The following is a 13,239-nucleotide window of genomic DNA, read 5'->3' on the forward strand; positions in this document are numbered from 1 at the left end:
AATCGTCTGCCGAAGACAAAACTTAATTCGTTTTACATCCATCTTTCTTGTTTTCTGCCCTGGGAAGGGTCCGATTAAAAGAAAAATCATTTTGTGAAGGATCCGTTTTTAAGTTAAAATATTTTGTGAAGGGTCCGTTTTTAAGTTAAAATATTTTGTGAAGGGTCCGTTTTTATGAAAAGATATTTTTTGAAGGTTCCGTTAACGGACCCAAATTTCTTCTAAACAGACCCCTGATTACGAAATAAAATTTTTTCACAAGCATTTTAAAAAGCAGCCTAGTCGAAGTGCAACAAATAATTAATTAATTGAGCATGAAAACAAAAAAATATTAATTAAAAAAAATACAAAAGAAACTAAACACTATACTAAAGATCAACGGATTTTAATCGATCCACTTTCATTTTCAGAATTTTTGAAGCGTATCAACCCATTTTACAGATACAATATCTGAATGAATTATTTACTTTCATCTCTGACGTAGAAATCGTAAAAAAGTGATAAATGAACATATTTTCTACTTGAATGCAATTGAAACAACACTCTTGAAGGGACTGAATCTATGCGGTTTATGGACAAAAATAAGCCCTTTTTTTTTTCTCGGGATAATACCTATTTACATTTTATTTTCATGAAGGTGATCATTGTATACTTAGTAGGGCGTGCAAAAGGGAAAATTATTATAATAAAATTACTTAAAATATTACTTACTCATAAGATATTTTTATCTAACAATGTATGTTAACAAACCAATCCTTGATCAAGCATTAAAATTTATAAAATAATAACAATGAAGAAATTTTTTCTTCATATTGAGAACAATAGCATAATTTTAACCTAAGTAAGGTTAATCAGAAGCTGAACACTTGTGAATTTGATGGAATATTTTGAAAAAAAAAAAAAAAAATAGTTAGGAGTTTTAGTTTTAATAAAATTTTTTTCCCGGTTCAAATATAAATTAAGTTTGGGCACGGAAGGAAATTTTTTTCTAATCTCAATTTAAGAATTGTTTTATCATATTTAAAAAAAAAAAAAAAAGCTCTCGTAGCTCATTTAAAATTATTTTTGACTTTTTGAAACCGCAATTAAAAACTATTTAAATCCTTCTACAATTGAAATGCTTGAGGCAATATAGATTGGTCAGGCTTGAGGCAATATAGATTGGTCAGGATCATTTTTTTTTTTTTTTTTTGGAAAAAAAAAACAAAAAAAAAACTATATAGAGTTCCGTATGGTGTTTCTATGTATTGTGCTGTTATCAAGAGAAAGTTCAGCAAACTTGTTAAGTACTCACTTGGAAACAATACTAAGGAACAGTTTTATGCTGTAAGTAGTTTTGGGAGAAACTTTTTTTCACCATATTGCTTCAAGTCCTTAAATTTTATACATTGTTACTATTAAATCATGGTTTTATTCAAGGATCAACAGGAATGAAGGTTTAATTTTTTTTAGAAAGACTCAGTTTCTCCCCCTCATTCAGAGCTATTATATGAGAGTGAGAAAAAAAAGCTGGTGTTCTTATACCAAAAGCATTCCTGAGTCAATGATTACTGGGTAGCAATAATAGCAAATGTTTAATTCTTTTCAGCTTTAACAACACAAGATAAAATAGATATCAAATACAAATTTTACACTTTACAATTTAACTATCTGCATACCAGGGGTCAAATATAGCCTTTGCATGATTTATGGGTTGTATAATATAGATATAGTAAAATTAAGAGACTTTTTTTTGAATTTTTTTTTATTATCTATAATTGCTTAGCAAAGTTTTAATCTGAATCTAGTAAGACATTTAATTCTAGTTAGATTTTATAACTGCAAAATAAATTTATATATATATATTTAAAAATAGTTTGGGCTTAAAACAATAAAGCCATTTTTTTTGAAAAATTTAATAAACCTTTTAAATATTTTTTCCAGGATCAGAATGTTTATTGCACCAGAATAACATGAGTTTATATTATTACCAATAAAACCAGGTTATCAAATGCTACCAATGTTACCAAGGTATAATGGAAATCATTTAGTAACTACTCATCAGAGATGCCAACAAAATTTTAAACAACACATAATTGTTCAGATAGCATAAAACGTGTTTTGAGAATCATAAACTAATCATCATAAAAACCATATAAAATATTCTGCCTGTTAATGTTAAAGGTTCATCAGAGCAGTAAATATAAAACATCTTGGTCTGCATTTGACTTAAAAGCTTTCTTTATACCATATTAATATAAAATTTGACTTGATAAGTGTATTGATTAAGTAAAACAAAATTAAATATAAATAACAAAACTAAACAAATGCTACAAATAAATAGATTTACATAATATATTTTTAATGATTTCTATACATAAATATAGATACCTAACAAAGTGCCAATAATATTAAAAAAAAAAAAGAAGAAGAAAGAAAGAAATTAATATATAAATTAAAAATAAGTAATTTAGCTGATATTTTCATTTAATTGCTCACATATTTTTTTAATAGAACTAATTGTACAAAAATTGCACTTTGGATTACAGTAGAACAGGGATCGACTGTTTCACATGTAACAATAAATATAGTGAACGACAGATATAGGAAAATGACGAATACAGGTCAACACAAAATATCACATAATGACTTGAAAATGAACAGAAATGAATAAAGTAATGGACTTGAAACCTTATAAATTTAACTTTTATAAGTTTTAACTGAAAAAATTCTGCACTTAATGACAAAATATTGACCTTGCAAAAGATGAATAAACACATTTATTTATAATAATTTTTGGACTTAAACAAAATATTTGACTTAGCACTTTTTCTGCAACATTTTCTTGAAATGACAACAGAAGTTTCAACATTTTCATTAATTGTTACATAAGGGTTATTTTCTCAATTCTTTAACTTCTGCATCCTTAAGCAATATTTTTCATTTAAATATTCATTTTCATTATTTATGCTATGTTCTGTTTAAAATACTCACAAGCAGTAGAAAAAACAAGCATCATACACATTTAGTACTTAAATTATATTTTATAAAATCTAAAATATAGGTAAAGTGAATTACTTTCCCATGTCCCCAACACACAATTCTGAACTTTTTATGCCATTTACTCTATTATAAAAGTGTTACAAAGATAAATTCATACATATTCTGATACAGTCTGGCAGTCAACTTGAATATTTATAATCAATATTCTTAGAATAAATTGTATATTTTGTTCTAAACATATTTTTGTATGTGTCCCCTAATGTTGTGTGTTTAATATCACAAATACGAAAAGTGCAAGTAAAACATTTTGGATAGCTCAAGCTAAATAAAATATAACTTCCTTACTACAAAGAACTCTCGTCTATATAGAACAGTAAAGCTTAATAGCACTACCATTTATTAGGGAGACCAGAAAGTAATGTCGTTTCGGTGCATTTGATACTTGTTATAAAGATTTTTTTTTAAATGAATAATGTATTTACCCTTGTTAGCAACAACCTTTCAATTTAAAAAAAATTAATTACTGGTAATTACTGTCCCTATCTAAAACGCACTTAAAGAAGATATAATTACTTTTCATTTGGTTGTATTATTATATATTTGGTATCTTTCTTGTCAGAAGTCAAACAATAAAAGAACACGATTATTTGATAATACAAATATTGACTGTATACATGAAAATACCAAATTTTAAAACGTAACAGCAATTTTATGACGATTACTAATTTGAATTTTATTTTTAATTTGAAGTATTGGCCTTTTTTGAGCTCCTTTTTTTTTTTTTTTTTTTAACTCTTATTAAGAATTGAATACTTTAGAATGTTCGCACAATTGCTTTAAGTTTTCTAAAAATTATGAGTATAAGTAAGAATTTGGTCACTTGGGGAAAAAAAAAAAAAAACTATATAGAAAAAAAAATTTTTTTTTTAGGTATAGAAATTTGCAGTTTCAGTTTTAATTACTCATTGAAATTTTTCTTTTCAGATAACTTGTTTAAATATGGGTGATAAAAATATCAAGAATAAAACTTCTGAGTAAAAAGTTTACTGAACTGTTTGGATGAAAAGTTTTATCAGTAACAGGCACAAGGTATGCAAAAAAGGAAACTATGCCATTTAAAAAATATCACCAAGGCCAATTTTTACCCATTTATAAACAATAAATAATTTAGATGAAATATACAAATTATAATTTAAATGCAAAGCAAACAATATTTATTATATTTTTACATTTTTATAAAGCAAATATGGTATAGTTAAGAAAAAAACAAAACTTAAATTTTAAAAAAAAAATGGTATCTTTCCAGATAATTCTCATTACTATTCCTTTACGTAATTTCTGCCCCTCTAAACGAACACATTTTAAAACAAAAAACAAGAATTTTAATAATAAATTACATGTTGGCTCACAAAATGTGGTTTTCGATAATATAAAAATATAAGAGATAGAAAAATGTTTTTGCAATGATAAAGTAAAAATTCTTAATATTTTTTAAAATTTAAGATATAATCTATTTTCTAAAAAATGTTAATTAAATTTTTAATTAAGTATTAGTTAATATTTATCTGCACATGCTTCGTAATTATTGATTCATAGAAAATAATTAAATATTTTCTTTATGTGTTTATGAAGCGTTTAATGGAGTAGTGGACAGTAATTACATTTTCCCATGCAATTACAATTTAAAACTGTCATTAAATTTTTATTTTTAAAGTTTTATCTTTGCTGGTCGTTGATTTATATACTTAAATATGTGGTCTTCATGTAAAAATTATCAACAATAAGTCAATTACGATATAAATTTTAAAATGCTGTTTGAGGAGTTTATCTAAAATTGTGCAAAACCCTCGTTTTTCTTTTTTTCTTCTTTCTTTGTCATCAGCAGTTACTGGTTTTCTTCTCAAAATGAAATAACTGCAACTTTTTAAATGTCTCTAGAATTTCTGAATGACAGACACAGACACATTTCTAAAACTAAATGAATATTATTAACATAATAAGAATATCTTTTGTGCGGAATCATTAAAACATGACGATACACAGAGGAAAACAATGGTGGATAAAGAGCAATCTTTTTTGTTTGATCATAGAAATAGGTTGACACAGATCACTTATACTGTTACTCTATGAACTATGTCTGGCCATGCAGGTCACTGAATATAACTTTTTGACGGTCCTTATTATGTTTTATGTTTTAGTGGTCCTGGTTGGTTCATTAGTTGATTGAAATTTATTGGCACAAGAACCAAAAATAGGTAATGCTGCACCAGTCACTAGGTTAAAGAGTAACATTTTATTTATAATTAACGGATATCATATAGATCTGTTGTTTTGATAAAAATAAGATTGTGAAATATAAGGTCATTAAGCGAGGATGAAAGATAAGTATAAAAATTGCCAAAAAGTTTGTTTAAGTGTTTGAATAATCGACAGTCAATTAAAATATGCTTAATGGAAACATGAACTCGACATTGAGTACAACTGTGTGAAAGAGCAGTAAACACTATGATTTTGTAACTTACTAAGTATCAAACAAACTGCTGAGTATTCAAGGAATTCAATAATTATTATCAATTAAAGAATGTAACTCTTAATACTTAAAAAAAAAAAAAAAAACATTTAAAACGCAAGCAAACTTTCAAATATATAAATATATTATTCCTAGAAAATTGCCAAATGCTTACAAAATATAAACACATATTAAAGCAAAATGCCACATTAACAAACATCAGATTTATCATTACAAGACTCCAATGATTCAAATCAAGCTGTCTACATAAAGTAGCTTAGGGTGGGCATTGTTATGATTGCATGATTTTAATTTTATGGTGGGCAGTAAAACAATGAATCTTGGATACTTATAAGAAACACTCATGGATCTAATTTCTGCAATCCAAAATTCACTAAAATGGGCCCACTTATTATGACTTACTTTTCATAAAAAAGTTTTTTTCCATAAGTACAAAGTTTTAAAGACACTTATTATAAGAACAAAATAATTGTTACAGTAATCATTTTCATTAGAACAAAAGCTTTCAGGCAATAAACACAAAATTAACTCCATGAATAAAAAATACAACTATTTTGGTATTACTCTGCTTGTAGGGGCCTTAAATACCAATTACTGGGTATCTGCTAAATCTAGAGTTTTTAAATCTATGATTTACAAAGGTAAATGCATTGGTACTTAATAAAGTTTAAAGAAGATCTAAAGGAGTATAACTTTCTTTCTTAAAAACAATATTGTTTTATCTATTATTTTATATTGTTTTATCCATTTTCTGTATTGTTTTATCTGCAAACCTTTTTTAATAAGTCAATTAAAACAAAGGCAATAAAAAAGGACTTAAAGATTAGACAAACTGAAAATATAAAATTAAAAAAACTCAGCAATTAGCGGTAACTAACAGACAAATTAGAATATGGATTTAAAAATACAGAATAATACATTTTAAAGTCAATTCTAGTCAATTATGTTAATTTAGTTTCAAAGAACCAAAAGTATCAACATCATTCCATGCACTATCAAATTACTAATCATTAAATCAAAATAAAAAAACATTTCAAAGACTAAACAAAAATATTAACTTCAAAATTTTTCAAAATAAAATCATTTTTAAAATTAGGGTTTCTTGAAATTTTTAATATTTATTAGGCTCACTCAAAACATTTTTTGTTAACTTTTTGCTTAGGGCCCTACATGTGAATATAAATTGTGATGCAGGATTTTCAAATCACGCAACATTATTAAGGGCTCCAATAGCCAAAAATGCATGATGAACTGGGAGTTCCCATGAATTTTTAGTATTTATCACTGAAAATCATGACTTTCCATGACAAATTTCAATCAAGGTCAAAATCCATGATTTTCAATGACTTTCCAGGTGTGCAGATACCCTGCAATTACAATATTACTGTGGCAGTATCTATTGCTACAATTAAGGATCAATGATAATTTGTGAATATTTTTACACCACACAGAAATGAAATATTACGTATATTTCTAATAAATTCATCAAATGCAGAAAAATCAATCGATTTTGAGATTGCAAATTAATATATTAACAAATTTATATGATTTTGTAACATTTAACAACATATAATTAAAATGACATGTTTCAAATTCAACAAGTCTGTTGTTATCAACATGCTTGTTGAAATTCAATCAGAATGTTTTGAAAGTGCAGGCATGTACCTTTAATAAGCAGAGGAACTGTGAGAGTTTGCCTTAAACAAGTTAATTTAAACTGTTAATTTTATTTGCAGTTCCCAAAGTTTTTAGCAATCAAATTAATGAAAACTGTAATTAAAACTCATTCCAAGAGTTTGAGTTTCAATTACAATATATTAGAGCAAGTTTTTATTTAAGGTAATAAAGCAGGTTGCAGTGATTTAAATCAAAATAAATTTACTTCATCAATAAAAATTTATCAGTTTGAATCAAACCAATATCGATGTAGCTTTGAAAAGCAGTAATCCAATCTTGAAAATAAAGATTATACATCATTACAAAAGCTTGTACTGTAATTATTTCATTATATTTGTACAATTAATAAGTATTAAATTACATAAGATAACATTAAAACTGAATTCGATTTTAGATGAATTCTTATGCAAAAAATAGAGTTGACTGCAGAAACTGAAATTACTCCTGCTTTTATTTCAAAAGAAATTATAGTACAAGAAATGTGGGGTAATAAGGATTGAAAAATGTATCAGAATGAGATTTTAAAGTTTAGTAGATTCAGCATGCTTTATATCATTGCAGCATATAAAAAACATGTACTGTTTTCATATATTTTATATTTGTTCCGTAATATCTTTAAAGGATTTTACAATTTTTTAAAAACATATATAACAGTTTCAAGACCCTAAAATAAAACAATGTAACAAATTCATAGCAATTTTATATCAAAAATTTTTTATGTTTACTTAGGGTTCAAAATTTTAAAATAAACATGTTGCTGTTATAAGAATTTTTTTTTTTATCTAATAAGTTCATAATATATAATGTGCAGTTTAAGAATGTAAAAGGAAAATAACTGAAGCTGCATAATTTAAGCAACAAAAGTGATCAATAGCTACCAAAAGTCAAACTTTTATTTAAGATTTAAGTATTTTCTTCGAATTTCATATAAAAACAATTCTAGGTATAATATCACTTAAAAAGGAGAGCAGGGTCCCCCCTCCCCTGTTACAATCTTAATTAAGTTCGAAATTTATATAATACTCTGTTTTGCAGATTAAAAATCAATATATATGTCAGAATTAACACTTATTGTAAACTAATTTGTAACAAATTTTGTAAATAAGAAATAGTACTTACTATCAGAAAACTTAACTTGTAGCTCCTGTATTCTTGTACTTAATGTCATGACATACCACAGCAGAGCACCAACAATAGCCAAAAGAGCAAAATAAGAAAATATTTTGATAGTCTCTACAATTTCACATTTAAAAGGCTTTGAAGAACTATTACGGCTAACTTTTGACCGTGAGTTTGAGCGAAATGGCCTGCAATATAAAAATTAAGAACACATTAGTAGATTCTTTAATGATAATTTAAAATTATTTTGCATGTTGTAGAATGAACAAAACTTTAAAGACCGTACATCATTCAGGTTTGATATGAAAAAGTTTTAAATACATTCATTGGTTCTAGTAAAGAAAGAAGGACTATCAATATTTAAATTTCATCTTAATAAGATTCATATGATAAATTAAACAAGAAATATTAAAGAATTTTCTTAAAAGTTTCACTAAAAAAATATCCAAACTATACTAATGAAATAAAAGTAGTCGGTATAAAAACAATATGCACAATTTATTATAATTTATAGCAGGGATTTCTCAACATGCACAAATTACACACATAGAAGTTTCAAAATGCCTTAGTTCTTTAACATGCATCTGAAGCATTTTATATTATATGTATTTTATATCTGCAAGAACACTAAAAAATTTACAGAAGTGAAAGATCAAGAACATACTCAATACAATTTCCATTTGAATTGCTTAGTAACTACATTGATCTTTCATATACTCTGAAGGGTTTTAAATACGTCTGGTGAACACTGCTCCCTGCAAAAGGATGACAAGAATGAACTTGTATCCTTTGTGAATCAAATTAATTAAAAACTAGGAGGTACATCAGGTACATAGAGGAGGTGCATTAATAAATGTTATGAATGAAAATTATATTAAATTTTTTATTTCCTTGAAAATTACTTCAAACAGAAGTGTCAGCCAGCTTTGCTATTTCAAGATATGTTTCAATGACATAGTAATTTGATTCAAAGAAGTTTCAATAAAAAAATGAAAACTACTATTTTCGTTGATGTTTTCGTGCATTATTAAATGAATTTACTTAGAATGAAAGAGGGGCATCTAACTTTTCAGATTTACCTCCTTAGCTTGTAATGGACAAAAAGCCAATAAAATGTGAATTACTTCTCATTGATTATAAAAGATGCATGTTACATCATCAATCAGGGTTGGGTTTTTGACGTCAAAAAGTGGTTTTTGACATGACAAGGGTATAATACTGGTTTAAACCATCAAAAACTGAAGTTTGCCAAGAAAATATATAAACTTCAAAACTACCAACAGTTGCCATGCATTATATTGAAATTTAATTATACTATAGGTAATCAGCAGGTTTTAAAATATTTTTTAATTAAAATTAAGGTAAAATAACAGATTTAAAATCTTAGAAATTTATATTCAAATGCACGTGCAGAAAAATTTTGCACAAAAATTGTTTAAATATTTATTATAATAAATTAATATTTATAATAATTTAAATAATTTAAATATTTTGAATTTAAATATTTAATAATTTAAATATTTATTTAATAATTTAAATATTTTGAATTTTTTTTTTTTGATATTTAAGAAAATTAAAAGTTCATTACTATGCATTTTTGACATATAAGGAACATATAACTAATATTTATAAGGAACTTACAAGTTATGTTGTATAAATACAAACTTGATACAAGTGTATAAAAAATTTTTGTAATGTTATATCGAATATCTTTATTATCCAGTATGTTAATTTGAATTTAAAAGTAGTTATATTTATGAATAATGATAAATATAATTCATATTGCTTATTATATTTATTTATAATTATTACACTTATCATTTTAAAACAATTTTTATCTCTTAATTTTTTTTTCTCCACTTATATTAAGAATACAAATAATGTATATCTTGAAAGCAAGAAGTAATTATTCAACAGCTGAATATTTAGATATTCAACAAAACTATATAGCATTCAGCAACTTTTCAGTCAAAACTGAAGTTTGCCAAGAAAATATATAAACTTCAAAACTACCAACAGTTGCCATGCATTATATTGAAATTTAATTATACTATAGGTAATTAGCAGGTTTTAAAATATTTTTTAATTAAAATTAAGGTAAAATAACAGATTTAAAATCTTAGAAATTTATATTCAAATGCACGTGCAGAAAAATTTTGCACAAAAATTGTTTAAATATTTATATTTTGAAATTTTTTTTTTTTTTTTTATATTTAAGAAAATTAAAAGTTTATTACTATGCATTTTTGACATATAAGGAACATATAACTAATATTTATAAGGAACTTACAAGTTATGTTGTATAAATACAAACTTGATACAAGTGTATAAAAATTTTTTTGTAATGTTATATCGAATATCTTTATTATCCAGTATGTTAATTTGAATTTAAAAGTAGTTATATTTATGAATAATGATAAATATAATTCATATTGCTTATTATATTTATTTATAATTATTACACTTATCATTTTAAAACAATTTTTATCTCTTAATTTTTTTTTCTCCACTTGTATTAAGAATACAAATAATGTATATCTTGAAAGCAAGAAGTAATTATTCAACAGCTGAATATTTAGATATTCAAGAAAACTATATAGCATTCAGCAAAAGTAAATTCACAAGTATTTAGATAAACTATATTTTCAGCATAGTAAATGAATAGGCTGAATATACTGTAAATCGACACTAGCTACTCTGTGTATTTAACAGAAAGCACTTAAATTTGTATTGTCTTATGTTAACAAAAGATGTGAGTTTTCAAAAATACAAGATTTTGGTTACTATTCAAAAGATAAGTGCTTCTTCAAAATTTTAAATTTATTTTTTCTAGAACATATTTAGAAACACTATCCTTTACAAAAAATATATAAATTTTATGTATGAATTAAATTTCATACATGAATATAGGTTTTTGACGTGACGTTTTAAACCGTCAAAAACTGTAACATGTCAAAAACCTGCCAACCCTGATCATCATGCACCAATCTCTTTAAAATCCCCATATGTTTTCATTAGATTAAAAGCATGCATTCAAAGGTTAAATAAATTTATAAATAATATCATTCTTATATGAAAATTAAAATTTTCATATTAATAAATTAAATTAAAATGTAAGGACCCCATATGTTTTCATTAGATTAAAAGCATGCATTCAAAGGTTAAATAAATTTATAAATAATATCATTCTTATATGAAAATTTTCATATTAATAAATTAAATTAAAATGTAAGGAGAAACATTTAATTTCCTACCACTAAAAGCACTATGTGATTAAAATTTTAACTGTACAAACAAAAACTTTATTTCTATTTCAAAGAGCTTGAGATGTCCAATGAGAATATTTTTGATTCATACTTAACCCATTACTTACAGCTAGTAGCACCAAAAGACAAGCACTGTAACTAAAAAGTTAAATAAGAAGGTAAAAAAAAAAGAGAAAAACACTTTTTCTTTCAAAATGATTAGATAGATTTTGTTTTTAATTACTAATAAAGAAAAAGTTTTGAGAGACCTGTAGTACACTTTGGGAAGATTTCTGTATAGGTAACTACATAAAATTTGGGTGATTTCCGGGCAGTGGCAAGTATGAAACTAAAAAAATATGGGACCAACTTGTAGTCACTTCAGAGTACCCTCAACATATTTATTATATTCAAACCAGAGTTGGCAAGGTTAAGGACAGAATGGATTATCCCACGGTTTAAACCAGGATTAGCCCAAACAATATTTCATAACACATGATGTTTTTAATCTGTTTTAATTTTAAAATCAATCTGAAGTCGATGGAAAATTTAGTATGATGGATTCCATTCACAGTAATATGCTCCAAATTCTACGGACTTACTTTTTAAATCTCACTTTTCTTTTTTTTGGTGCTTGGAATTGTGAAAATAATGGTGATTCTAAAGAGTCACTAGAAGACAAACCTAATAATTCAACAGCCTCTTGGCTGTTATTATTAATAAGTTTTTGTGGTTCATTTTCCATCATAGGATTCTTATCCACAAGGGATAACATGTATAAAAATCTGCTGAAAACTAAAAGAAATGTTTATTTTTTGGAACTTCTTAACATAATAGTACCACGTAAGACATTTATAAACAATAACATAGCAATTTTAAATTTCTAACAAATTATTCGGATTGATGAAATAACAGTTGATTTAAATACTCATAAATTGTTTGATTGTCAGAATTAATACTTGAATAAAATTGAAGCACTTGTTTTTAAACTTATATAGTGTTCTTTTCTAATCGCACATAAAAGTTTCTAATCTCTGTGTTTTGATCACGTGACTCGATTTGACATTAAAAATGACGGATACAGTTAAGCAAAAATTAAAAAATAAGTCTCTGAAACGGATAATACTTAAAATAGATACTTAAACTTTTACTGAAACTTTACTTGTAAATGGAAATTTGCCTTAACTGACCACTAAAAACCGATCGAAATGGATCGCAAAACCCTTTAGCTATGGCATTACTAGGCTTGCTTTCACCATTGGATAGACATTTCTTTTTTTTTTTTTAATAGGAGAGGAGGTATATTAGTTTTGGTCTTAAATTTCAAAACGATTAAAAATTTTTAAGCTATAGGATGAAATAACTATATGGATGACTATATGGAAATTGAAACTGCATTAAATTCAGTGCTAAACTTTAGCATGAAGGAAATTTAAAAATATATTTTTCATAATATAAATACGAGAAATATTATGGAAGGGGGAAATAAAGTAATACAATCCCATTAATCTGAGCAGAGGAGCAGAGGGAAGGCAGAAAGCTCTACATAAGAAACTGATCTTCTTACCAGAAGGCGTATTCGAGTGTTTCGAAAAAGAATAACGAAGTTTCCTTAGCGTAAGTTTCTGTCTTGGCTTTTAAACAGATTAAAAAACTTTTAAGTTGAGAAGCTATATGAAACTGAAA

General features: G+C 25.5%; 1 protein-coding gene across 6 annotated transcripts in view; it reads right to left on the bottom strand.

Annotated features, from left to right (window-relative positions):
* LOC107451567 (uncharacterized) overlaps positions 1 to 12,620 on the bottom strand; it is a 64,337-nt gene extending 51,717 nt beyond the window's left edge. For 2 of the 6 annotated variants that reach the window (XM_087167927.1, XM_087167925.1), the window contains exons 1-2: positions 12,156 to 12,620; positions 8,309 to 8,496 (exon numbers count right to left, since the gene is read on the bottom strand). In XM_087167927.1, coding sequence (XP_087024053.1) covers positions 8,309 to 8,496; positions 12,156 to 12,328 — 361 coding nt within the window. In that variant the 5' untranslated portion in view covers positions 12,329 to 12,620. Of the gene's footprint in view, positions 1 to 8,308; positions 8,497 to 11,822; positions 11,922 to 12,155 lie in introns of those variants that run through there. The other 4 variants (XM_087167929.1, XM_087167932.1, XM_087167930.1 and 1 more) reach the window with 4 other exon arrangements.
* Positions 12,621 to 13,239: the final 619 nt, after the last annotated feature.

Source organism: Parasteatoda tepidariorum, chromosome 7, assembly GCF_982258835.1.
Source record: "Parasteatoda tepidariorum strain Cologne lab strain chromosome 7, Ptep-v5.0, whole genome shotgun sequence".
NCBI classification, from domain to species: domain Eukaryota; kingdom Metazoa; phylum Arthropoda; class Arachnida; order Araneae; family Theridiidae; genus Parasteatoda; species Parasteatoda tepidariorum.